Below are 27,682 nucleotides of genomic sequence, written 5' to 3'. Positions count from 1 at the left end.
ACATCGATTCAACAGACTGTGGGCCGGGTAGGTAACCATCGGTTACAGAGACCACGAGGTCACGAGGTCACCACCACATCGATTCAACAGACTGTAGTATTAGTCAATAGGGCCGGGTAGGTAACCATCGGTTACAGAGACCACGAGGTCACGAGGTCACCACACATCGATTCAACAGACTGTGGGCCGGGTAGGTAACCATCGGTTACAGAGACCACGAGGTCACGAGGTCACCACCACATCGATTCAACAGACTGTAGTTTTAGGGCCGGGTAGGTAACCATCGGTTACAGAGACCACGAGGTCACGAGGTCACCACCACATCGACTCAACAGACTGTAGTATTAGTCAATAGGGCCGGGTAGGTAACCATCGGTTACAGACCACGAGGTCACGAGGTCACCACCACATCGGTTCAACAGAAGGTGGGCCGGGTAGGTAACCATCGGTTACAGAGACCACCAGTAGAAAGGGTTTGTTGTCCATTTCATCATGTTAAACAAACAGGAAGCGCTAACACACAAGGAGCTAGTCAGCTATCCTGCCCGACAACAGCCGGCGATGTCCAATCAAATAAAAGACAGAGAGAGAGAAGAGAAGCTGTAGAAGACACCTTTGGTAAATATGAAGAAACAGTTTAATGTAATCCCATCTGATATCAGAAAGGTAAAGAAGAACATTTATTCTGTAATACTGTCATCATTATGCAACATGTCAAGTTAAAAAGAGTACGTGAAATGAATGCCGTTGAATATATTAGCCTCCTAAACGGCACCCTATTCCCTATTTAGTGCACTACTTTTGACCAAAAAGCACCCTATGGCACTATGGGCTCTGGTCTAAAATAGTGCGCACTATATAGGGAATAGGGTGCCATTTGGGATGCACATTAAGCCACAGAGGTACAGTCAGCATTGGGGATCCTGGAGTTGCTATAGTAGAATACATGAAACGCCTCGTCCACTAGTCGATGAGATTACATTCTGAAGATGATTGGTCCACAGCTGAAGCTCTTGGATCGTCTGATTGGTTGTAGAAATAACAGTCTTGGTACGTATAGAGGCGATGGAGGAAAAGGCGGTTTGAGTCCGGTTCTATCTCAGTTCAGCGTCACGTTCTTCACAACCATATTGGAGGAGAAGGTCGTCGTCCCCACCCCACCACCCGACTCGGACCTTCGATGTGAAGGAATCAAGGAAGGAATCAAGGAAGGAATCAAGGAAGGAAATGTCAGAGTACGTATAGTAACGAAATGCATCTTATTGGTTGAGACACAGGGTCAGCTAAGGGGTCAGATGATGACTGTCTCTGTGTGATAGGCTGAGTAGGAGAATGATGTGTGTTTGTGGGCGGAGCCGGAAGAGGGCTGGTTTATAGGGGTGGAGGAGGAGGAGGAGGAGGAAGAGGTGGAGGGGGAACAACTAGCCCAGCGTGACGGGGGGCGGCGGTTGGCTGGACAGGCCGGACGAGAGAAATTCTTCTGGACTGATGAGGAGCTGGAAGATACTTTACACTCCTGAGGGAAGAGAGACAGAGAGAGAGAGAGAGAGAGAGAGAGAGAGAGAGAGAGAGAGAGAGAGAGAGAGAGAGAGAGAGAGAGAGAGAGAGGGAGAGAGAGAGAGGGAAAGACAGAGCGAGAGAGACAGAGGGAGAGACAGAAGGGGAGAGACAAAAGAGAGAGAGAAGGGGAGAGAGAGAGAGAGATAGAGAGGGAGACAGAGAGGGAGAGAGTGAGAGACAGAGGGAAAGACAGAGGGAGACAGAGACAGAGAGGGAGACAGAGGGGGAGAGAGAGACAGAGAGGGAGAGAGGGAGAGGGAGACAGAGAGGGAGAGACAGAGAGGGAGAGGGAGAGGGGGAGAGAGAGAGAGGGGGAAAGACAGAAAGAGAGAGGAGAGAGAGAGAGAGAGGGGAGAGAAAGAGAGAGAGGGAGAGACAGAGAGAGGGGGAGAGTATGAAAGAGAGAGAGGAGAGAGAGAGGGGGAGAAAGAGAGAGAGGGATAGAGGGGAGAAAGAGAGAGAGAGATATGGAGAGAAAGAGAGAGAGGGGGAGACAGAGAGAGAGAATTAACAAACATTCCTCACTCCAATCAGCCATAAAAACATTATTTGAGCAGGAACAGGCGGCTACATTTCTCCAGGTCATCTGCAGCCCTCGGCCATCGACTCTATTTCACTTCAGAACAACATTTGAGTTGGAATACTTTCCATATGATCTCCTACCTTCCTCCTCTGTAGCCCCCTTGAGGACCTAACTCTACTTCTTGGCTACTGTCTGTTGGATAGAGACGGGATACTGAGAAAGTGATACTTTAAAAAAAAACAATAATAATAATGATGTAACCTTTATATATCTAGGGAAAGTCAGTTTAAGAATTAAATCTTTATTTACATTGACGGCCTTCACCGGGGCCAAAACCCGGACGACTCTGGGCCAATTGTGCTCCGCCCTACGGGACTCCCAATCACAGCCGGTTGTGATACAGCCTGGCATTCGAACCAGGGTCTGTAGTGATCCCTCTAGCACTGAGATGCAGTGTCTTAGACCACTGAACCAGGGTCTGTAGTGACGCCTCTAGCACTGAGATGCAGTGCCTTAGACCGCTGAACCAGGGTCTGTTGTGACCCCTGAACCCCTGAGCCTTAGACCGCTGAACCAGGGTCTGTTGTGACCCCTCTAGCACTGAGATGCAGTGACCTCTGAACCAGGGTCTGTTGTGACCCCTGACCCACTCCGGGAGCCCAGCATTTAATGCAAGGTGTCTTTTTGAAAAACATTTTCCCAGATGCATCGCAGGGAGATCACATACAGAACATGGTAAACACTGAGATCACATACAGTACATGGTTAACACTGAGATCACATACAGTACATGGTAAACACTGAGATCACATACAGTACATGGTAAACACTGAGATCACATACAGAACATGGTAAACACTGAGATCACATACAGAACATGGTAAACACTGAGATGCATCGCAGGGAGATCACATACAGAACATGGTAAACACTGAGATCACATACAGTACATGGTTAACACTGAGATCACATACAGTACATGGTAAACACTGAGATCACATACACTATAGTCCCCCCCCTGACCTTAACCAGGGCATTCTGTGTTATAGTCCCCCCTGACCTTAACCAGGGCATTCTATGTTATAGTCCCCCCTGACCTTAACCAGGGCATTCTGTGTTATAGTCCCACCCCCTGACCTTAACCAGGGCATTCTGTGTTATAGTCCCCCCCCTGACCTTAACCAGGGCATTCTGTGTTATAGTCCCCCCCCTGACCTTAACCAGGGCATTCTGTGTTATAGTCCCCCCTGACCTTAACCAGGGCATTCTATGTTATAGTCCCCCCCGACCTTAACCAGGGCATTCTATGTTATAGTCCCCCCCGACCTTAACCAGGGCATTCTATGTTATAGTCCCCCCCCCCCCTGACCTTAACCAGGGCATTCTATGTTATAGTCCCCCCGACCTTAACCAGGACATTCTATGTTATAGTCCCCCCCCTGACCTTAACCAGGGCATTCTGTGTTATAGTCCCCCCTGACCTTAACCAGGGCATTCTGTGTTATAGTCCCCCCCGACCTTAACCAGGGCATTCTATGTTATAGTCCCCCCCGACCTTAACCAGGGCATTCTATGTTATAGTCCCCCCCCCCCTGACCTTAACCAGGGCATTCTATGTTATAATCCCACCCCCCTGACCTTAACCAGGGCATTCTATGTTATAGTCCCCCCCGACCTTAACCAGGGCATTCTATGTTATAGTCCCACCCCCCGACCTTAACCAGGGCATTCTATGTTATAGTCCCCCCCCGACCTTAACCAGGGCATTCTATGTTATAGTCCCCCCCCGACCTTAACCAGGGCATTCTATGTTATAGTCCCCCCCCCCCCCTGACCTTAACCAGGGCATTCTGTGTTATAGTCCCCCCCTGACCTTAACCAGGGCATTCTGTGTTATAGTCCCCCCCCGACCTTAACCAGGGCATTCTATGTTATAGTCCCCCCCGACCTTAACCAGGGCATTCTATGTTATAGTCCCCCCCCTGACCTTAACCAGGGCATTCTATGTTATAGTCCCCCCCCCCCGACCTTAACCAGGGCATTCTATGTTATAGTCCCACCCCCCGACCTTAACCAGGGCATTCTATGTTATAGTCCCCCCCGACCTTAACCAGGGCATTCTATGTTATAGTCCCCCCCGACCTTAACCAGGGCATTCTATGTTATAGTCCCCCCCGACCTTAACCAGGGCATTCTATGTTATAGTCCCCCCGACCTTAACCAGGGCATTCTATGTTATAGTCCCCCCCCCCGACCTTAGAGAGACGGTTTATTTCTCTATTTGGTCGGGGTGTGATGTGGGGGGGGGATTCTATGTTTATTTATTTCTATGTTTTGGCCGGGTCTGGTTCTCAATCAGGGACAGTTGTCTATCGTTGTCTCTGATTGGGAACCATACTTAGGTGTAACAGTATAACTTTAGACCGTCCCCTCGCCCATACCCGGGCGCGAACCAGGGACCCTCTGCACACATCAACAACAGTCACCCTCGAAGCATCGTTACCCATCGCTCCTTGCAGAGCAAGGGGAACCACTACTTCAAGGTCTCAGAGCGAGTGACGTCACCGATTGAAACGCTATTTAGCGCGCACCGCTAACTAAGCTAGCCGTTTCACATCCGTTACACCAGCACCACCGCTAACTAAGCTAGCCGTTTCACACCCGTTACACCAGCACCACCGCTAACTAAGCTAGCCGTTTCACATCCGTTACACCAGCACCACCGCTAACTAAGCTAGCCGTTTCACAACCGTTACACCAGCACCACCGCTAACTAAGCTAGCCGTTTCACATCCGTTACACCAGCACCACCGCTAACTAAGCTAGCCGTTTCACATCCGTTACACCAGCACCACCGTGGTTATGGGTTTAAATAAAGAAGGCACCGCTACTGTGTCCGATTGCATCCCAATATTACACTTTATATAACAATTATATTTAAAATTGATATTTTATTGACATGACGTAACAATGTACATATTGTCAAAGCTTAACGTTGGATATTTACATTAAGATAATAAGAATCAAAATGTCAACAACAACAACAACAACCAAGGGTCAAAACAACAACACATTCAACAATAACAACAAGGATACAGTAGAGGACATGTGCAGGTTGATACAGTAGAGGACATGTGTAATTCGAGTAATTGTCTCTGGCCCCCTCCCAGTTAGGGGGAGTGATGAGCTCTACAGCAGAGTCTCACAACTCAATCGCTGGTTGAAAACTGTTTTCTGCCCCTCCCAAAAGATAGAATTTGTAGATAATTGGCCCTCTTTCTGGGACTCGCCCACAAACAGGACCAAGCCTGACCTGCTGAGGAGTGACGGACTCCATCCTAGCTGGAGGGGTGCTCTCATCTTATCTGCCAACATAGACAGGGCTCTAACTCCTCTAGCTCCACAATGAAATAGGGTGCAGGCCAGGCAGCAGGCTATTAGCCAGCCTGCCAGCATAGTGGAGTCTGCCACTAGCATAGTTAGTGTAGTCAGCTTAGCTATCACCATTGAGACCGTGTCTGTGCCTCGACCTGGGTTGGGCAAAACTAAACATGGCGGTGTTTGCCTTAGCAATCTCACTAGGATAAAGACCACCTCCATTCCTGTCATTACTGAAAGAGATCATGATACCTCACATCTCAAAATAGGGCTACTTAATGTTAGATCCCTTACTTCAAAGGCAATTATAGTCAATGAACTAATCACTGATCATAATCTTGATGTGATTGGCCTGACTGAAACATGGCTTAAGCCTGATGAATTTACTGTGTTAAATGAGGCCTCACCTCCTGGCTACACTAGTGACCATATCCCCGTGCATCCCCAAAGGCGGAGGTGTTGCTAACATTTATGATAGCAAATTTCAATTTACAAAAAAGAAAATGACGTTTTCGTCTTTTGAGCTTCTAGTCATGAAATCTATGCAGCCTACTCAATCACTTTTTATAGCTACTGTTTACAGGCCTCCTGGGCCATATACAGCGTTTCTCACTGAGTTCCCTGAATTCCTATCAGACCTTGTAGTCATTGCAGATAATATTCTAATCTTTGGTGACTTTAATATTCACATGGAAAAGTCCACAGACCCACTCCAAAAGGCTTTTGGAGCCATCATCGACTCAGTGGGTTTTGTCCATACTGGGCCACATGTCTCTGGACCCACTCACTCTCACAGTCATACGCTGGACCTAGTTTTGTCCCATGGAATAAATGTTGTGGATCTTAATGTTTTTCCTCATAATCCTGGACTATCAGACCACCATTTTATTACGTTTGCAATTGCAACAAATAATCTGCTCAGACCCCAACCAAGGAACATCAAAAGTCGTGCTATAAATTCACAGACAACACAAAGATTCCTTGATGCCCTCCCAGACTCCCTCTGCCTACCCAAGGACGCCAGAGGACAAAAATCCGTTAACCACCTAACTGAGGATCTCAATTTAACCTTGGCAATACCCTAGATGCAGTTGCACCCCTAAAAACTAAAAAAATGTCTCATAAGAAACTAGCTCCATGGTACACAGAAAATACCCGAGCTCTGAAGCAAGCTTCCAGAAAATTGGAACGGAAATGGCGCCACACCAAACTGGAAGTCTTCCGACTAGCTTGGAAGGATGGTACCGTGCAGTACCGAAGAGCCCTTACTGCTGCTCGATCGTCCTATTTTTCTAACTTAATTGAGGAAAATAAGAACAATCCGAAATTCCTTTTTGATACTGTGGCAAAGCTAACTAAAAAGCAGCATTCCCCAAGAGAGGATGACTTGCACTTTAGCAGTGATAAATTCATGAACTTCTTTGAGGAAAAGATTATGATTATTAGAAAGCAAATTACGGACTCCTCTTTAAACCTGCGTATTCCTCCAAACCTCAGTTGTCCTGAGTCTGCACAACTCTGCCAGGACCTAGGATCAAGAGAGACGCTCAAGTGTTTTAGTACTATATCTCTTGACACAATGATGAAAATAATCATGGCCTCTAAACCTTCAAGCTGTATACTGGACCCTATTCCAACTAAACTACTGAAAGAGCTGCTTCCTGTGCTTGGCCCTCCTATGTTGAACATAATAAACGGCTCTCTATCCACTGGATGTGTACCAAACTCACTAAAAGTGGCAGTAATAAAGCCTCTCTTGAAAAAGCCAAACCTTGACCCAGAAAATATAAAAAACTATCGGCCTATATCAAATCTTCCATTCCTCTCAAAGATTTTAGAGAAGGCTGTTGCGCAGCAACTCACTGCCTTCCTGAAGACAAACAATGAATCGAAATGCTTCAGTCTGGTTTTAGACCCCATCATAGCACTGAGACGGCACTTGTGAAGGTGGTAAATGACATTTTGATGGCATCGGACCGAGGCTCTGCATCTGTCCTCGTGCTCCTAGACCTTAGTGCTGCTTTTGATACCATCGATCACCACATTCTTTTGGAGAGATTGGAAACCCAAATTGGTCTACACGGACATGTTCTGGCCTGGTTTAGGTCTTATCTGTCGGAAAGATATCAGTTTGTCGCTGTGAATGGTTTGTCCTCTGACAAATCAACTGTACATTTCGGTGTTCCTCAAGGTTCTGTTTTAGGACCACTATTGTTTTCACTATATATTTTACCTCTTGGGGATGTTATTCGAAAACATAATGTAAACTTTCACTGCTATGCGGATGACACACAGCTGTACATTTCAATGAAACACGGTGAAGCACCAAAATTGCCCTCGCTAGAAGCATGTGTTTCAGACATAAGGAAGTGGATGGCTGCAAACTTTCTACTATTAAACTCGGACAAAACAGAGATGCTTGTTCTAGGTCCCAAGAAACAAAGAGATCTTCTGTTGAATCTGACAATTAATCTTAATGGTTGTACAGTCGTCTCAAATAAAACTGTGAAGGACCTCGGGTTACTCTGGACCCTGATCTCTCTTTTGAAGAACATATCAAGACCATTTCGAGGACAGCTTTTTTCCATCTACGTAACATTGCAAAAATCAGAAACTTTCTGTCCAAAAATGATGCAGAAAAATTAATCCATGCTTTTGTCACTTCTAGGTTAGACTACTGCAATGCTCTATTTTCCGGCTACCCGGATAAAGCACTAAATAAACTTCAGTTAGTGCTAAATACGGCTGCTAGAATCCTGACTAGAACCAAAAAATTTGATCATATTACTCCAGTGCTAGCCTCTCTACACTGGCTTCCTGTCAAAGCAAGGGCTGATTTCAAGGTTTTACTGCTAACCTACAAAGCATTACATGGGCTTGCTCCTACCTACCTCTCTGATTTGGTCCTGCCGTACATACCTATACGTACGCTACGGTCACAAGACGCAGGCCTCCTAATTGTCCCTAGAATTTCTAAGCAAACAGCTGGAGGCAGGGCTTTCTCCTATAGAGCTCCATTTTTATGGAACGGTCTGCCTACCCATGTCAGAGACGCAAACTCGGTCTCAACCTTTAAGTCTTTACTGAAGACTCATCTCTTCAGTGGGTCATATGATTGAGTGTAGTCTGGCCCAGGAGTGGGAAGGTGCGGAAAGGCTCTGGAGCAACGAACCGCCCTTGCTGTCTCTGCCTGGCCGGTTCCCCTTTTTCCACTGGGATTCTCTGCCTCTAACCCTGTTACGGGGCTGAGTCACTGGCTTGCTGGGGCTCTCTCGTGCCGTCCCTGGGGGGTGCGTCACCTGGGTGGGTTGATTCACTGTTGTGGTCGGCCTGTCTGGGTTTCCCCCCCTTTGGGTTGTACCGTGTCGGAGATCTTTGTGGGCTATACTCGGCCTTGTCTCAGGATGGTAAGTTGGTGGTTGTAGATTTCCCTCTAGTGGTGTGGGGGCTGTGCTTTGGCAAAGTGGGTGGGGTTATATCCTTCCTGTTTGGCCCTGTCCGGGGGTGTCCTCGGATGGGGCCACAGTGTCTCCTGACCCCTCCTGTCTCAGCCTCCAGTATTTATGCTGCAGTAGTTTATGTGTCGGGGGGCTAGGGTCAGTTTGTTTATCTGGAGTACTTCTCCTGTCCTATTCGGTGTCCTGTGTAAATCTAAGTGTGCGTTCTCTAATTCTCTCCTTCTCTCCTTCTTTCTCTCTCTCGGAGGACCTGAGCCCTAGAACCATGCCCCAGGACTACCTGACATGATGACTCCTTGCTGTCCCCAGTCCACCTGGCCATGCTGCTGCTCCAGTTTCAACTGGCCTGGGCCCTAGGACCATGTCCCAGGACTACCTGACATGAGGACTCCTTGCTGTCCCCAGTCCACCTGGCCATGCTCCTGCTCCAGTTTCAACTGTTCTGCCTTGCTATTATTCAACCATGCTGGTCATTTATGAACATTTGAACATCTTGGCCACGTTCTGTTATAATCTCCACCCGGCACAGCCAGAAGAGGACTGGCCACCCCACATATGCTCTCTCTAATTCTCTCTTTCTTTCTCTCTCTCGGAGGACCTGAGCCCTAGGACCGTGCCCCAGGACTACCTGACATGATGGCTCCTTGCTGTCCCCAGTCCACCTGACTGTGCTGCTGCTCCAGTTTCAACTGTTCTGCCTTATTATTATTTGACCATGCTGGTCATTTATGAACATTTGAACATCTTGGTCATTTTCTGTTATAATCTCTACCCGGCACAGCCAGAAGAGGACTGGCCACCCCACATAGCCCGGTTCCTCTCTAGGTTTCTTCCTAGGTTTTGGCCTTTCTAGGGAGTTTTTCCTAGCCACCGTGCTTTTACACCTGCATTGTTTGCTGTTTGGGGTTTTAGGCTGGGTTTCTGTACAGCACTTTGAGATATCAGCTGATGTACGAAGGGCTATATAAATAAATTTGATTTGATTTGATTTGATGTGCAGGTTGATACAGTAGAGGACATGTGCAGGTTGATACAGTAGAGGACATGTGCAGGTTGATACAGTAGAGGACATGTGCAGGTTGATACAGTAGAGGACATGTGCAGGTTGATACAGTAGAGGACATGTGCAGGTTGATACAGTAGAGGACATGTGCAGGTTGATACAGTAGAGGACATGTGCAGGTTGATACAGTAGAGGACATGTGCAGGTTGATACAGTAGAGGACATGTGCAGGTTGATACAGTAGAGGACATGTGCAGGTTGATACAGTAGAGGACATGTGCAGGTTGATACAGTAGAGGACATGTGCAGGTTGATACAGTAGAGGACATGTGCAGGTTGATACAGTAGAGGACATGTGCAGGTTGATACAGTAGAGGACATGTGCAGGTTGATATAGTAGAGGACATGTGCAGGTTGATACAGTAGAGGACATGTGCAGGTTGATACAGTAGAGGACATGTGCAGGTTGATACAGTAGAGGACATGTGCAGGTTGATACAGTAGAGGACATGTGCAGGTTGATACAGTAGAGGACATGTGCAGGTTGATACAGTAGAGGACATGTGCAGGTTGATACAGTAGAGGACATGTGCAGGTTGATACAGTAGAGGACATGTGCAGGTTGATACAGTAGAGGACATGTGCAGGTTGATACAGTAGAGGACATGTGCAGGTTGATACAGTAGAGGACATGTGCAGGTTGATACAGTAGAGGACATGTGCAGGTTGATACAGTAGAGGACATGTGCAGGTTGATATAGTAGAGGACATGTGCAGGTTGATACAATAGAGGACATGTGCAGGTTGATACAGTAGAGGACATGTGCAGGTTGATACAGTAGAGGACATGTGCAGGTTGATACAGTAGAGGACATGTGCAGGTTGATATAGTAGAGGACATGTGCAGGTTGATACAGTAGAGGACATGTGCAGGTTGATTGGTCTGTCAGACACTGTCCCCCATCATATAGCAGGCTGCAATGTAGTGGTCTGCCAACCCACAGCTCTCTCATCATATAGCAGGCAGTAATCTCTCTCATCTCTCTCATCTCTCTCATCTCTCTCTCATCTCCCTCATCTCTCTCATCTCCCTCATCTCTCTCTCATCTCTCTCATCTCTCTCTCATCTCTCTCATATCTCTCATCTCTCCCTCATCTCTCTCATCTCTCTCATCTCCCTCATCTCTCTCATCTCCCTCATCTCTCTCTCATCTCCCTCATCTCTCATCTCCCTCATCTCTCTCTCATCTCCCTCATCTCTCTCATCTCTCCCTCATCTCTCATCTCCCTCATCTCTCTCTCATCTCCCTCATCTCCCTCATCTCTCTCATCTCTCCCTCATCTCCCTCATCTCTCTCATCTCCCTCATCTCCCTCATCTCTCATCTCCCTCATCTCTCTCATCTCCCTCATCTCCCTCATATCTCTCATCTCTCATCTCTCATCTCTCTCATCTCCCTCATCTCTCTCTCATCTCTCCCTCATCTCTCTCATCTCCCTCATCTCTCATCTCATCTCTCTCTCATCCCTCATCTCCCTCTTCATCTCTCTCATCTCTCTCATATCTCCCTCATCTCTCATCTCATCTCCCTCATCTCTCTCATCATCCCTCATCTCTCTCATCTCCATCTCATCTCTCTCATCTCCCTCATCTCCCTCTTATCTCTCTCATCTCTCTCATATCTCCCTCATCTCTCTCTCATCTCTCCCTCATCTCCCTCATCTCTCATCTCCCTCATCTCCTCTCATCTCTCTCTCATCTCCTCATCTCTCTCTCATCTCTCTCATCTCCCTCATCTCTCTCTCATCATCTCTCTCATCTCCCTCATCTCTCTCATATCTCCTCATCTCTCTCATCTCCCTCATCTCTCTCTCATCTCCCTCATCTCTCTCATCTCTCTCATCTCTCTCTCATCTCTCTCTCATCTCCCTCATCTCTCTCATCTCTCTCATCTCTCATCTCTCTCTCATCTCCCTCATCTCTCTCATCTCTCTCATCTCTCTCAATGTTGTTTATACATCACAGAAGACTGAAATATAACAAACAACTGTTTGACATAGAAACACCAGATTTTCATCAAGTAAAAAATGTTTATGAAATTATGAAAAATATGAAAAATATAAATAACATTCCACCCATGAGTCATTGACTGCAGGACAGCGCCTCATACAGACCCAGAGATAATCTGTCCTCGATCAAGATGACATGAGCCAATATTACAGCCAGAGCGATCTCATTCTGAGCTTCTAGTTCCACTACACTCTCTCTCTCTCTCTCTCTCTCTCTCTCTCTCTCTCTCTCTCTCTCTCTCTCTCTCTCTCTCTCCTCTCTGATGACCATCTCATTCTGAGCTTCTAGTTCCACTACATTCTCTCTCTCTGATGACCATCTCATTCTGAGCTTCTAGTTCCACTACATTCTCTCTCTCTGATGACCATCTCATTCTGAGCTTCTAGTTCCACTACATTCTCTCTCTCTGATGACCATCTCATTCTGAGCTTCTAGTTCCACTACATTCTCTCTCTCTGATGACCATCTCATTCTGAGCTTCTAGTTCTACATTCTCTCTCTCTGATGACCATCTCATTCTGAGCTTCTAGTTCCACTCATTCTCTCATCTCTCTCTCTCATCTCTCTCTCTCTCTCTCATCTCTCTCAATGTTGTTTATCATCACTCTCTCTCTCTATAACAATCAACTGTTTGCTTCTAGTTCCACTACATTTTCATCTGATGACCATTCTGAAATTCTGAAAATATAGTTCCACCACATTCTCTCTCTCTGATGACCATCTCATTCTCTGAGATCTCATTCTGAGCTCTAGTTCCACTAGTCATTCCAGGACAGCTCATCTCAGACCCAGAGATAATCTGTCCTCGATCAAGATGACATGAGCCTCTATTACTCTCTCTGATGACCATCTCATTCTGAGCTTCTAGTTCCACTACATTCTCTCTCTCTGATGACCATCTCATTCTGAGCTTCTAGTTCCACTACATTCTCTCTCTCTGATGACCATCTCATTCTGAGCTTCTAGTTCCACTACATTCTCTCTCTCTGATGACCATCTCATTCTGAGCTTCTAGTTCCACTACATTCTCTCTCTCTGATGACCATCTCATTCTGAGCTTCTAGTTCCACTACATTCTCTCTCTCTGATGACCATCTCATTCTGAGCTTCTAGTTCCACTACATTCTCTCTCTCTGATGACCATCTCATTCTGAGCTTCTAGTTCCACTACATTCTCTCTCTCTGATGACCATCTCATTCTGAGCTTCTAGTTCCACTACATTCTCTCTCTCTGATGACCATCTCATTCTGAGCTTCTAGTTCCACTACATTCTCTCTCTCTCTCTCTCTCTCTCTCTCTCTCTCTGATGGCCAATCTAATAGGTCTGCTAATCACTGACTGACTCTCATGCTTTCAGAAACATTTGCATTACATTACAGCAGTTTCATCTAAAGGGAGGTTTTCATTCCTGTGGTCTGGGGGGGGGGGGGGGGGCTCAGAGGCAGCTGGCTGGCTGGAGATATTTCTGTAATTACACAACACAGGACCAGAAACCTTTCACTTCCAACTGAGAGTTAGGGTGAGAGAGAAGGGGGGAGCAAGAGAGAGAGAGAGAGAGAGAGGGGGGCAAGAGAGTGAGAGAGGGGGAGCAAGAGAGTGAGAGAGGAGGAGCAAGAGAGAGAGAGATAGAGGGGGGTGAGAGAGGGAGGGGGAGCAAGAGAGAGAGAGAGGAGGAGCAAGAGAGAGAGAGAGATAGAGGGGGGGGGTGAGAGAGGGAGGGGGAGCAAGAGAGTGAGAGAGGAGGAGCAAGAGAGAGAGAGATAGAGGGGGGTGAGAGAGGGAGGGGGAGCAAGAGAGAGAGAGGGGGTGAGAGAAAGAGCGAGAGGAGGGGTGAGAGTGAGAGAGACAGGGGGGTGAGAGTGAGAGAGAGAGAGGGGGGGGGTGAGAGTGAGGGGGTGAGAGAGAGTGAGGGGGTGAGAGTGAGAGGGGGTGAGAGTGAGAGGGGGTGAGAGTGAGAGAGCTAGAGAGAGGGGGGTGAGAGCGAGAGAGAGGGGGGGGGGAGTGAGAGTGAGGGGGTGAGAGTGAGAGTGAGAGATTTAAGATGAAACGGTTGGATTTGGAGGTTAGAGTGTCTTCCTGCCAAGTTAACTTCTTGGTTCCTTTGTTACAAGGCTGTTAAAAGTGAAATGGGTTCACATTGCAGCCAACCAGGAGGCTTTGGCCTCTGTCCTTCTGCACATTGCCGAAATAAACACCATTCCCATCGGTGTTGTCCTCAGACAATCAGGGAGGATTTCACAACGGAATGTGTGTGAGGTCCCCTTTTACCTGGAGTGTACTACCGTCAACCAGGACCCATAGGAACTAGGGGACCATTAATAGAACCCTGGATGGTATTACTGTCAACCAGGACTCATAGGGACTAGGGGACCATTAATAGAACCCTGGATGGTATTACTGTCAACCAGGACTCATAGGGACTAGGGGACCATTAATAGAACCCTGGATGGTATTACTGTCAACCAGGACACATTGGGACTAGGGGACCATTAATAGAACCCTGGATGGTATTACTGTCAACCAGGACACATAGGAACTAGGGGACCATTAACCAGGACCCATAGGAACTAGGGGACCATTAACCAGGACCCATAGGAACTAGGGGACCATTAATCAGGACCCATAGGAACTAGGGGACCATTAACCAGGACACATAGGAACTAGGGGACAATCAACCAGGACCCATAGGAACTAGGGGACCATTAACCAGGACCCATAGGAACTAGGGGACCATTAACCAGGACCCATATGAACTAGGGGACCATTAACCAGGACCCATAGGAACTAGGAGACCATTAACCAGGACCCATAGGAACTAGGGGACCATTAACCAGGACCCATAGGAACTAGGGGACCATTAACCAGGACCCATATGAACTAGGGGACCATTAACCAGGACCCATAGGAACTAGGGGACCATTAACCAGGACCCATATGAACTAGGGGACCATCAACCAGGACCCATAGGAACTAGGGGACCATTAACCAGGACCCATAGGAACTAGGGGACCATTAACCAGGACCCATATGAACTAGGGGACCATTAACCAGGACCCATAGGAACTAGGGGACCGTCAACCAGGACCCATAGGAACTAGGGGACCATTAACCAGGACCCATAGGAACTCAACCAGGACCCATAGGAACTAGGGGACCATTAACCAGGACCCATAGGAACTAGGGGACCGTCAACCAGGACCCATAGGAACTAGGGGACCATTAACCAGGACCCATATGAACTAGGGGACCATTAACCAGGACCCATAGGAACGAGGGGACCATTAACCAGGACCCATAGGAACTAGGGGACCATTAACCAGGACCCATATGAACTAGGGGACCATCAACCAGGACCCATATGAACTAGGGGACCATTAACCAGGACCCATAGGAACTAGGGGACCATTCACCAGGACCCATAGGAACTAGGGGACCATTAACCAGGACCCATAGGAACTAGGGGACCATTAACCAGGACCCATAGGAACTAGGGGACCATTAACCAGGACCCATAGGAACTAGGGGACCATTAACCAGGACCCATAGGGACCATTAACCAGGACCCATAGGAACTAGGGGACCATTAACCAGGACCCATAGGAACTAGGGGACCATTAACCAGGACCCATAGGAACTAGGGGACCATTAACCAGGACCCATAGGAACCATTAACCAGGACACATAGGGACTAGGGGACCATTAATAGAACCCTGGATGGTATTACTGTCAACCAGGACACATAGGGACTAGGGGACCATTAATAGAACCCTGGATGGTATTACTGTCAACCAGGACACATAGGGACCATTAATAGAACCCTGGATGGCATTACTGTCAACCAGGACACATAGGGACCATTAATAGAACCCTGGATGGTATTACTGTCAACCAGGACACATAGGGACCATTAATAGAACCCTGGATGGTATTACTGTCAACCAGGACCCATAGGGACCATTAATAGAACCCTGGATGGTATTACTGTCAACCAGGACACATAGGGACCATTAATAGAACCCTGGATGGTATTACTGTCAACCAGGACACATAGGGACCATTAATAGAACCCTGGATGGTATTACTGTCAACCAGGACACATAGGGACCATTAATAGAACCCTGGATGGTATTACTGTCAACCAGGACCCATAGGGACCATTAATAGAACCCTGGATGGTATTACTGTCAACCAGGACACATAGGGACCATTAATAGAACCCTGGATGGTATTACTGTCAACCAGGACCCATAGGGACCATTAATAGAACCCTGGATGGTATTACTGTCAACCAGGACCCATAGGGACCATTAATAGAACCCTGGATGGTATTACTCTCAACCAGGACCCATAGGGACCATTAATAGAACCCTGGATGGTATTACTGTCAACCAGGACCCATAGGGACCATTAATAGAACCCTGGGTGGTATTACTGTCAACCAGGACACATAGGGACCATTAATAGAACCCTGGATGGTATTACTGTCAACCAGGACCCATAGGGACTAGGGGACCATTAATAGAACCCTGGATGGTATTACTCTCAACCAGGACCCATAGGGACTAGGGGACCATTAATAGAACCCTGGATGGTATTACTCTCAACCAGAACCCATAGGGACCATTAATAGAACCCTGGATGGTATTACTGTCAACCAGGACACATAGGGACTAGGGGACCATTAATAGAACCCTGGATGGTATTACTGTCAACCAGGACACATAGGGACCATTAATAGAACCCTGGATGGTATTACTGTCAACCAGGACCCATAGGGACCATTAATAGAACCCTGGATGGTATTACTGTCAACCAGGACCCATAGGGACCATTAATAGAACCCTGGATGGTATTACTGTCAACCAGGACACATAGGGACCATTAATAGAACCCTGGATGGTATTACTCTCAACCAGAACCCATAGGGACCATTAATAGAACCCTGGATGGTATTACTGTCAACCAGGACACATAGGGACTAGGGGACCATTAATAGAACCCTGGATGGTATTACTGTCAACCAGGACCCATAGGGACCATTAATAGAACCCTGGATGGTATTACTGTCAACCAGGACCCATAGGGACCATTAACCAGGACCCATAGGGTACATTAATAGAACCCTGGATGGTATTACTGTCAACCAGGACACATAGGGACCATTAATAGAACCCTGGATGGTATTACTGTCAACCAGGACACATAGGAACCATTAATAGGACCCTAGATGGTATTACTGTCAACCAGGACCCATAGGGACCATTAATAGAACCCTGGATGGTATTACTGTCAACCAGGACACATAGGGACTAGGGGACCATTAATAGAACCCTGGATGGTATTACTGTCAACCAGGACCCATAGGAACTAGGGGACCATTAACCAGGACCCATAGGAACTAGGGGACCATTAACCAGGACCCATAGGAACTAGGGGACCATTAACCAGGACCCATAGGAACTAGGGGACCATTAACCAGGACCCATAGGAACTAGGGGACCATTAACCAGGACCCATAGGAACTAGGGGACCATTAACCAGGACCCATAGGAACTAGGGGACCATTAATAGAACCCTGGATGGTATTACTGTCAACCAGGACCCATAGGGACCATTCTGGGATGCAGATTTTGCCATTTAAATGTGTTAGAGAGCCTGAAGAAGTTTGATCAACAAGTCAAACTATTCTACAGAATAAACACAATGGTGTGTGTGTGTGTGTGTGTGTGTGTGTGTGTGTGTGTGTGTGTGTGTGTGTGTGTGTGTGTGTGTGTGTGTGTGTGTGTGTGTGTGTGTGTGTGTGTGTGTGTGTGTGTGTGTGTGTGTGTGTGTGTGTATTCATGCGTTTAAACACTGTACCCACCTGCATGGTTAGCCTCGTCTCTCTGTGGGAGCTGGTCAGCTGGCTGTGGTGAGAGTGTGTGTGGGAGGAGTGTCCAGAGGCAGGGCCTGACTGATCCCAGTAATCCTTACTGGGATCAGGACCATGGGTTTCCACTGGGGCTGGGACCAGGGTTAGCACTGGGGCTGGGACCAGGGTTAGCACTGGGGCTGGGACCAGGGTTAGCACTGGGGCTGGGACCAGGGTTAGCACTGGGGCTGGGACCAGGGTTAGCACTGGGGCTGAGACCAGGGTTAGGACTGGGGCTGAGACCAGGGTTAGGACTGGGGCTGAGACCAGGGTTAGGACTGGGGCTGAGACCAGGGTTAGGACTGGGGCTGAGACCAGGGTTAGGGCTGGGGCTGAGACCAGGGTTAGGGCTGGGGCTGAGACCAGGGTTAGGGCTGAGGTTGGGACCAGGGTTAGGACTGGGGCTGAGACCAGGGTCAGGGCTGAGGTCGGGACCAGGGTCAGGGCTGGACTCAGTGGGTTGGGTATGGTTCTGGTACCGCTGGCTCCAGGCAGTGTTCTCGTAGCTCTTCAGGATCCTCTCCACAGCTCCGTAATTAGACCTGGAGTCAGATGGACGTAACGCAGCCAGAGTCAGGGGCTTCCAGGGCTGGTCGCTCATTACACCACGGAGTCCTGACCCCCCAGGCACACTGAGTCCTGACCCCCCAGGCACACGGAGTCCTGACCCCCCAGGCACACTGAGTCCTGACCTCCCAGGCACACTGAGTCCTGACCCCCCAGGCACACTGAGTCCTGACCCCCTAGGCACACTGAGTCCTGACCCCCCAGGCACACTGAGTCCTGACCCCCCAGGCACACTGAGTCCTGACCCCCCAGGCACACTGAGTCCTGACCCCACAGATCCAGCTTTACGGATGTCCTGCGTTGTGGTTGGGCGACTCCCAGGTTGCCCAACCTGCCTCGGCCTGAGGTTTGTAGGAGGCTGGGGCGCTGGGCCTGACTTAACGGAATGAGGCCTCCCTCCTTGGGCCTTGATGTCCCTCTTCGGACTGGCACTCACCTCTGGTCCTGGAGCCGTGTGTGTAGTCTGGGCAGGCTGCTTGTATTCACTAGAGATGGACCTGTGCAGTGTGGGCTTAGACAGGCTGTTGGGGTGAAAGGTCAGAGGGCAGGGGGGTCCAAGGTCCTGACGGTGACCCCTGGATGAGGGCTTAGACAGGCTGTTGGGGGGTCCAGCTTTGTGTTTGACCTCAGGGCAACGCGTTGCCGGGTTAGAAGGCATGTTCCTAAACGCAACTTCTGGGCGTTGGGGTGAAAGGTCAGAGGTGGCAGGGGGGTCCAAGGTCCTGACGGTGACCCCTGGATGAGGGTCAGATGGGGGCAGGGCCTGGCTCAGTTTGATCCCTGAACTCAGCTTCTGAGCTGTGATGTCACAGCTCACCTCTGTGGCGTGCCGTGGCGGGAGGTCAAAGTTCGTCTCCCTGGTGACCCCGTGTGTGACCTCGCCACATACCGTCGTACTGTCCGGTATGCCCCTGTTAGAGACACCCGCTGATGTAAAACTGTCCTCTACATCATCGTCCTCCATCCCTCGACCCATCTCAGCCTGGAAGAGAGTCCTGTTAAACTCAGCAGTGGCATGTTCCAGCATCGTATTCCTACTGTGGCCTGGAGGGTTGGAGCCTGGAGGGTTGGAGCCTGGAGGGTTGGAGTCTGGAGGGTTGGAGCCTGGAGGGTTGGAGCCTGGAGGGTTGGAGACTGGAGGGTTGGAGCCTGGAGGGTTGGAGTCTGGAGGGTTGGAGTCTGGAGGGTTGGAGCCTGGAGGGTTGGAGCCTGGAGGGTTGGAGACTGGAGGGTTGGAGCCTGGAGTGTTGGAGCCTGGAGGGGGTAGCTCTAAGGTAAGGTCAAGACAGATGTGTGAAACTGCTAGGTCTTTGTTTTCAGGTTGTATATGACTCTCTCTCACGGGGCTTCTAGGACTTGTAGGTTTCTCAACGGGCCTGTAGTCGTGGATCAAGTCCCTCCCAGCAGCACTCACTATGTTGACTTCAGACAGGCTCTTCTGGACAGGCACGTAGGTGGACGACTTGCTGCTGCCGAAGCGGCTCCCGTCGCAGGACCAGCGGTTGTGGCAACAGCCCACGTTGCAATGGGAGTTAACGGGAACAGCGCAGGTGGTAAACCCGGCCTTCGTCAGAACTTTCCCCTCGTTCTCCTGCAGCATCGCCTCGAACTTCCTCACTATCGATGGGCTGCTGCTGCACTTCCTGTCTAAAAGGAGACAGGGGCTGTGGCACTTCCTGCCTGAGCCACTGAGGGATTCTGGGATGTGTAGTTGTAGTTCAGGGGAGGGGCTGGCGAGGTACCATGATGTTGTCCGAGGAGGGATAGGAGGAGGAACCAGCAGAGGGGGGAGCGGAGGTGCTTCTCTCTCCCTCTCAGAGGGCTTGGATGTGGGGTCCTTGAGGTGACTGGGGCCCCTGGCGGGGTCCTTGAGGTGACTGAGGCCCCTGACGGGCTCCTTGAGGTGACTGGGGCCCCTGGTGGGCTCCTTGAGGTGACTGGGGCCCCTGGTGGGCTCCTTGAGGTGACTGGGGCCCCTGGTGGGCTCCTTGAGGTGACTGGGGCCCCTGGCAGGCTCCTTGAGGTGACTGGGGCCCCTGGCGGGGTCCTTCCTGATGGACAGCCAGTTCTCCTCTTCCAGGGCCCTGAGGTCAGCTACCAGCTGCGTCAGGTTGAAGGCAGGGTCCTCTATTCTCTCTCTGGTCGTAACATGATCCACCTCGGAGAAATACGAGGACTCGGTTCGACCCCTTAAGGCAGAGAGAATCAAAACACAGAGAGAAAGCAAAAGGTCATTGACATTACTAAAACACAGAGAGCATCTAAGCTATTTCAAACAATTCAACTCTAGGAGAGATCAAGCAGAATGGGCTCACAAAGCCCGGCAAGCAGACCAGGTATTTGACTCCTAGAGCAGAGGACGGAACAGAGAGAGAGAGGAAGTCCATACTGTTACAAAGCCCAGCAAACAGCCCAGGTATTTGAAACAGTGACTCCTAGAGCAGAGGACGGAACAGAGAGAGAGGAAGTCCATACTGTTACGAAGCAAAGCCAGCATCCCAGGATTCTCAGGTATTTCATATAATGACTGGTGGCTGCTAAGGCCTAATGGAGCAGACCAAGCATGCCTGGTATTTGAACCAGTGGTTCGTAATGCAACATTTAGTTCTGGATGCAGGGTTTAAAAAGCACAGGGTGTATCCCAGGTATTTAACACAGAGAAGGGGTTAGATCCAGTCAAGTGCCATGGGGCTCCCAGCCGAGTACTGGTTAGATCCAGTCAAGTGCCATGGGGCTCCCAGCCGAGTACTGGTTAGATCCGGCCAAGTGCCATGGTGTTCCCAGCCGAGGACTGGTTAGATCCAGCCATGTGCCATGGGGCTCCCAGCCGAGTACTGGTTAGATCCAGCCATGTGCCATGGGGCTCCCAGCCGAGTACTGGTTAGATCCAGCCATGTGCCATGGGGCTCCCAGCCGAGGACTGGTTAGATCCAGCCATGTGCCATGGGGCTCCCAGCCGAGTACTGGTTAGATCCAGCCATGTGCCATGGGGCTCCCAGCAGAGGACTGGTTAAATCCAGCCATCGGTAGACAGTGATTGTATCCCAAACAGAACCCTATTCCCTATATAGAGCCCTATGGCACTTGGCTGGATCTAACCAGTACTCGGCCCTATGGGCCATGGTCAAAAGTAGTGCACTATACAGGGAACAGTTTGTTGATATAGTCTTACCTCTTGTCCCCTCCGGACTTCCTGCTGATCTCATCCTGGTAGCTACACAGCTCTTCACTCACACAGGCTATCTCCTTCAGGGCCTAGAGAGAGGAGAGAGGGAGACGGAAGGAGAGAGAGGAGGGAGAGAGAGAGAAGGAGAGAGAGAGAGGAGAGAGGGAGACAGAAGGAGAGAGAGGAGGGAGAGAGAGAGAAGGAGAGAGAGGAGAGGGAGACAGATGGAGAGAGAGGAGGAAGAGAGAGAGATGGAGAGAGAGAGAAGGAGAGAGGGAGACAGAAGGAGAGAGAGGAGGGAGGGAGAGAGGAGGGAGGGTGAGAGCGAGGATGGAGGGAGGGAGGGCGAGAGCAAGGATGGAGGGAGGGAGGGAGAGAGAGGAGGACGGAGAGAGAAGGAGAGAGAGAGTAGAGAAGGGAGGGAGAGAAGGAGAGAGAGAGTAGAGGAGGGTGGGAGAGAGAGAGAAGGAGAGAGAGTAGAGAAGGGAGGGAGAGAAGGAGAAAGAGAGTAGAGGAGGGAGGGAGAGAGAAGGAGAGAGAGAGTAGAGGAGGGAGGGAGAGAGAAGGAGAGAGAGAGAGAGGAGAGAGGGAGACAGAAGGAGAGAGAGGAGAGAGAGGAGGGAGGGAGAGAGGAGGGAGTGCGAGCGCGAGGATGGAGGGAGGGAGGGTAAGAGCGAGGATGGAGGGAGGGAGGGAGGGAGGGGAGGAGGAGGGAGGGAGAGAGCGGGAAGGGAGAGAAAAGGAGAGAAAGAGTAGAGAAGGGAGGGAGGGAGAGAAGGAGAGAGAGAGTAGAGGAGGGAGAGAGAGAGAAGGAGAGAGAGTAGAGGAGGGAGGGAGAGAGAAGGAGAGAGAGAGTAGAGGAGGGAGGGAGAAGGTGAGAGAGAATAGAGGAGGGAGGGAGAGAGAAGGAGATAGGGAGAGAGAAGGAGAGAGGGAGAGAGTAGAGGAGGGAGGGAGAGAGAATGAGAGTGGGAGAGAGTAGAGGAGGGAGGGAGAGAGAAGGGGAGAAGGAGAGAGAAGGAGAGAGAGAGTAGAGGAGGGAGGGAGGGAGAGAGAAGGAGAGAGGGAGTAGAGGAGGGAGGAGGGAGGGAGGGAGAGAGAGAGTAGAGGAGGGAGAGAGAGAGAGAGAGTAGAGGAGGGAGAGAGAGAGAAGGAGAGAGAGAGAGAAGGAGAGAGAGAGAGAAGGAGAGAGAGAGGAGAGGAGGGAGGGAGAGAGAAGGAGAGAGAGAGAGAAGGAGAGAGAGAGTAGAGGAGGGAGGGAGAGATGTACATTACTAAAGATCAAAATAGACTTCAGAGGGTGGAGCCATAGACGACAGAACGTTGTGGTGACTCACGGCATTGAGGGCTGTAGTATTCTCCATCTTGTCACTCCATGTCCCGGAGCTCATCTCTGTGTTGTGGGTCACTCCTACACTAGATCCACCGTGGGAGGAGCGACAGACATTAACCATACCCCCTTTAGAGGGAGAGTCTCTGTCAACCCCTCGCAGGATGGCCTCCAGTTCCGCCATGTCCACTTCCTGGTTACCGACACAGTCGTCATAGTTACGGGGGTTTCCTCTGTCGCCACGGTGATCCGCCCGGTTTCTGTGGGCGGCGAAGTCGTCGTTGCCGTGACGACGGGGGTAGGAGCCGCGTTGGTTGGTGGGCTCTGATTGGCTGCTGCTGCTGCTCTGGGGGTCGGAAGTCGAGTTGTCGCTAAGCATGCTGGATCCTGTGCTGGTGGTATGTACGCTGACATGCAGGGTGACTTCCTCTGTAATCTCTCCGACAGGTTCTCTCATCTCCCCAGATACCTCACGCCTCACCTTCACCTCCTTGTACATCTAGGAAGAGAGAGTCATATCATTTAAATGATGTGGAAACAACGTGGATTCAACCAGTGTGTGGACAGTGGGAAATGACGACTAGAAACAAACGTGGATTCAACCAGTGTGTGGACAGTGGGAAATGATGTAGAAACAACGTGGATTCAACCAGTGTGTGGACAGTGAGAAATGACGTAGAAACAACGTGGATTCAACCAGTGTGTGGACAGTGAGAAATGATGTAGAAACAACATGGATTCAACCAGTGTGTGGACAGTGAGAAATGATATAGAAACAACATGGATTCAACCAGTGTGTGGACAGTGAGAAATGACGAATAGAAACAACGTGGATTCAACCAGTGTGTGGACAGTGAGAAATGATATAGAAACAACATGGATTCAACCAGTGTGTGGACAGTGAGAAATGACGACTAGAAACAACTCACTCCTTAGGATACACACCCAGAGAAACACACAACTCACTCCTTAGGATACACACCCAGAGAAACACACAACTCACTCCTTAGGATACACACCCAGAGAAACACACAACTCACTCCTTAGGATACACACCCAGAGAAACACACAACTCACTCCTTAGGATACACACCCAGAGAAACACACAACTCACTCCTTAGGATACACACCCAGAGAAACACACAACTCACTCCTTAGGATACACACCCAGAGAAACACACAACTCACTCCTTAGGATACACACCCAGAGAAACACACAACTCACTCCTTAGGATACACACCCAGAGAAACACACAACTCACTCCTTAGGATACACACCCAGAGAAACACACAACTCACTCCTTAGGATACACACCCAGAGAAACACACAACTCACTCCTTAGGATACACACCCAGAGAAACACACAACTCACTCCTTAGGATACACACCCAGAGAAACACACAACTCACTCCTTAGGATACACACCCAGAGAAACACACAACTCACTCCTTAGGATACACACCCAGAGAAACACACAACTGACCACAGACTCAGAGTGCTAAACTGAACGAATGACCTTTCCCCTCCTACCACCCCCCAATCTGGAGAAATATTTCAGAATGAATGCCAAATGGCACGCTGTTCCCTATATAGGTCTCTCTGTCTCTCTCTCTGTCTCTCTCTCTCTCTCTCTCTCTCTCTGTCTCTCTGTGTCTCTGTCTCTCTGTGTCTCTGCCTCTCTGTCTCTCTGTGTCTCTGTCTCTCTGTGTCTCTGCCTCTCTGTCTCTCTGCCTCTCTGTCTCTCTGTCTCTCTGCCTCTCTGTGTCTCTGTCTCTCTGTCTCTCTGTCTCTCTGTCTCTCTGTCTCTCTGTCTCTCTGCCTCTCTGTGTCTCTGCCTCTCTGTCTCTCTGTCTCTCTGTCTCTCTGTCTCTGCCTCTCTGTCTCTCTGCCTCTCTGTCTCTCTGCCTCTCTGTCTCTCTGTGAGGTGAGGACTCTGTCTCTCTGTCTCATGTCTCTGTAGTGTCTCTCTGCCTCTCTGTGTCTCTGTCTGACTCTGCTGTCTCTGTCTCTCTGTGTCTGAGGACTATGCTCTCTAAACTGTCTCTCTGTCTCTCTGTAGTGAGGTGAGGACTATGCTGTGGTCATGTCTCTCTGTAGTGATGCCTCTCTGTGCCTCTCTGGACTATGCTGTCCTGGTAAACATGTCTCTCTGTCTCTCTGTAGTGAGGTCAGGACTATGCTGTGGTAAACATGTCTCTCTGTAGTGAGGTGAGGACTATGCCGTGGTAAACATGTCTCTCTGTAGTGAGGTGAGGACTATGCTGTGGTAAACATGTCTCTCTGTAGTGAGGTGAGGACTATGCTGTGGTAAACATGTCTCTCTGTAGTGAGGTGAGGACTATGCTGTGGTAAACATGTCTCTCTGTCTCTCTGTAGTGAGGTGAGGACTATGCTGTGGTAAACATGTCTCTCTGTAGTGAGGTGAGGACTATGCTGTGGTAAACATGTCTCTCTGTCTCTCTGTAGTGAGGTGAGGACTATGCTGTGGTAAACATGTCTCTCTGTCTCTCTGTAGTGAGGTGAGGACTATGCTGTGGTAAACATGTCTCTCTGTCTCTCTGTAGTGAGGTGAGGACTATGCTGTGGTAAACATGTCTCTCTGTAGTGAGGTGAGGACTATGCTGTGGTAAACATGTCTCTCTGTAGTGAGGTGAGGACTATGCTGTGGTAAACATGTCTCTCTGTAGTGAGGTCAGGACTATGCTGTGGTAAACATGTCTCTCTGTAGTGAGGTCAGGACTATGCTGTGGTAAACATGTCTCTCTGTAGTGAGGTGAGGACTATGCTGTGGTAAACATGTCTCTCTGTAGTGAGGTGAGGACTATGCTGTGGTAAACATGTCTCTCTGTAGTGAGGTGAGGACTATGCTGTGGTAAACATGTCTCTCTGTAGTGAGGTGAGGACTATGCTGTGGTAAACATGTCTCTCTGTAGTGAGGTCAGGACTATGCTGTGGTAAACATGTCTCTCTGTAGTGAGGTGAGGACTATGCTCTGGTAAACATGTCTCTCTGTCTCTCTGTAGTGAGGTGAGGACTATGCTGTGGTAAACATGTCTCTCTGTAGTGAGGTGAGGACTATGCTGTGGTAAACATGTCTCTCTGTCTCTCTGTAGTGAGGTGAGGACTATGCTGTGATAAACATGTCTCTCTGTAGTGAGGTGAGGACTATGCTGTGGTAAACATGTCTCTCTGTAGTGAGGTGAGGACTATGCTGTGATAAACATGTCTCTCTGTAGTGAGGTGAGGACTATGCTCTGGTAAACATGTCTCTCTGTCTCTCTGTAGTGAGGTGAGGACTATGCTGTGGTAAACATGTCTCTCTGTAGTGAGGTGAGGACTATGCTGTGGTAAACATGTCTCTCTGTCTCTCTGTAGTGAGGTGAGGACTATGCTGTGGTAAACATGTCTCTCTGTAGTGAGGTGAGGACTATGCTGTGGTAAACATGTCTCTCTGTAGTGAGGTGAGGACTATGCTGTGGTAAACATGTCTCTCTGTCTCTCTGTTTTTCCTCTGTGTTTCTGTTTTCCTTATAAATGTTTGTTCTCAGGAGGCCAAATGAGAGCCACATGTTGGTTCAAAGCAGATGGTTCCTTTTGTATTTCTCTTCTCATTAGGAAGCTGATCTCCTAGCCTCTCCTAGCCTCCCCAAGCCTCCCCTAGCCTCTCCTAGCCTCCTCTAGCCTCTCCTAGCCTCCCCTACTCTCTCCTAGCATCCCCTAGCCTCTCCTAGCCTCCCCTCTCCTAGCCTCCTCTAGCCTCTCCTAGCCTCCCCTAGCCTCTCCTAGCCTCCCCTAGCCTCCCCTAGCCTCTCCTAGTCTCCCCTAGCCTCCCCTAGCCTCTCCTAGCCTCCCCTCTCCTAGCCTCCCCTAGCCTCCCTAGCCTCCCCTAGCCTCTCCTAGCCTCCCCTAGCCTCTCCTAGCCTCCCCTAGCCTCCCCTAGCCTCTCCTAGCCTCCCTAGCCTCCCCTAGCCTCCCCTAGCCTCTCCTAGCCTCCCTAGCCTCCCCTAGCCTCTCCTAGCCTCCCCTAGCCTCCCCTAGCCTCTCCTAGCCTCCCTAGCCTCCCCTAGCCTCTCCTAGCCGGAGTGTTTCAGATTTAAAGCCTTTTGTTTTGGATGTCCCCAGGGGCTCCTCCATCACTAGCTGCCCACTGCCTTCTCATCTCCTTCCCTTTCTCCACCTCTCCTCCCCCTCTCACTCTCCTCCCCCTCTCACTCTCCTCTCACTCTCCTCCCCTTCTCACTCTCCTCCCCCTCTCACTCTCCTCTCACTCTCCTCCCACCTCTCACTCTCCTCCCACCTCTCACTCTCCTCCCACTCTCCTCCCACTCTCCTCCCCCTCTCACTCTCCTCCCACTCTCTCTCCTCCCCCTCTCACTCTCCTTCCACCTCTCTCCTCCCCCTCTCACTCTCCTCCCCCTCTCACTCTCCTCCCACCTCTCACTCTCCTCCCCCTCCCACCTCTCCTCCCCCTCTCACTATCTTCCCACCTCTCACTCTCCACCCCCTCTCACTCTCCTCCCCCTCTCACTCTCCTCCCACCTCACTCTCCTCCCCCTCTCACTCTCCTCCCCCTCTCACTCTCCTCCCACCTCTCACTCCTCCCCCTCTCTCACTATCCTCCCACCTCTCACTCTCCTCCCCCTCTTACTATCCTCCCACCTCTCACTCTCCTCCCACCTCTCACTCTCCTCCTCCTCTCACTATCCCCCCACCT

At 49.9% G+C, this 27,682-nt stretch overlaps 1 protein-coding gene across 4 annotated transcripts in view; it reads right to left on the bottom strand.

The window, feature by feature from the left end:
• Nucleotides 1-619: 619 nt before the first annotated feature.
• Nucleotides 620-27,682, bottom strand: part of LOC124017630 (mucin-5AC-like) — a 63,599-nt gene continuing 36,536 nt past the window's right edge. For 2 of the 4 annotated variants that reach the window (XM_046332883.1, XM_046332885.1), the window contains 4 exons: nt 22,975-23,466; nt 21,644-21,726; nt 17,857-20,660; nt 620-1,516 (listed from right to left, as the gene is read on the bottom strand). In XM_046332883.1, coding sequence (XP_046188839.1) covers nt 17,972-20,660; nt 21,644-21,726; nt 22,975-23,466 — 3,264 coding nt within the window. In that variant the 3' untranslated portion in view covers nt 620-1,516; nt 17,857-17,971. Of the gene's footprint in view, nt 1,517-17,856; nt 20,661-21,643; nt 21,727-22,974; nt 23,469-27,682 lie in introns of all 4 variants that reach the window. The other 2 variants (XM_046332884.1, XM_046332886.1) reach the window with 2 other exon arrangements.

This window comes from Oncorhynchus gorbuscha, unplaced genomic scaffold (genome assembly GCF_021184085.1).
Source record: "Oncorhynchus gorbuscha isolate QuinsamMale2020 ecotype Even-year unplaced genomic scaffold, OgorEven_v1.0 Un_scaffold_295, whole genome shotgun sequence".
Taxonomy (NCBI): Eukaryota; Metazoa; Chordata; class Actinopteri; order Salmoniformes; family Salmonidae; genus Oncorhynchus; species Oncorhynchus gorbuscha.
This window is presented reverse-complemented; position numbering and strand designations above follow the sequence as displayed.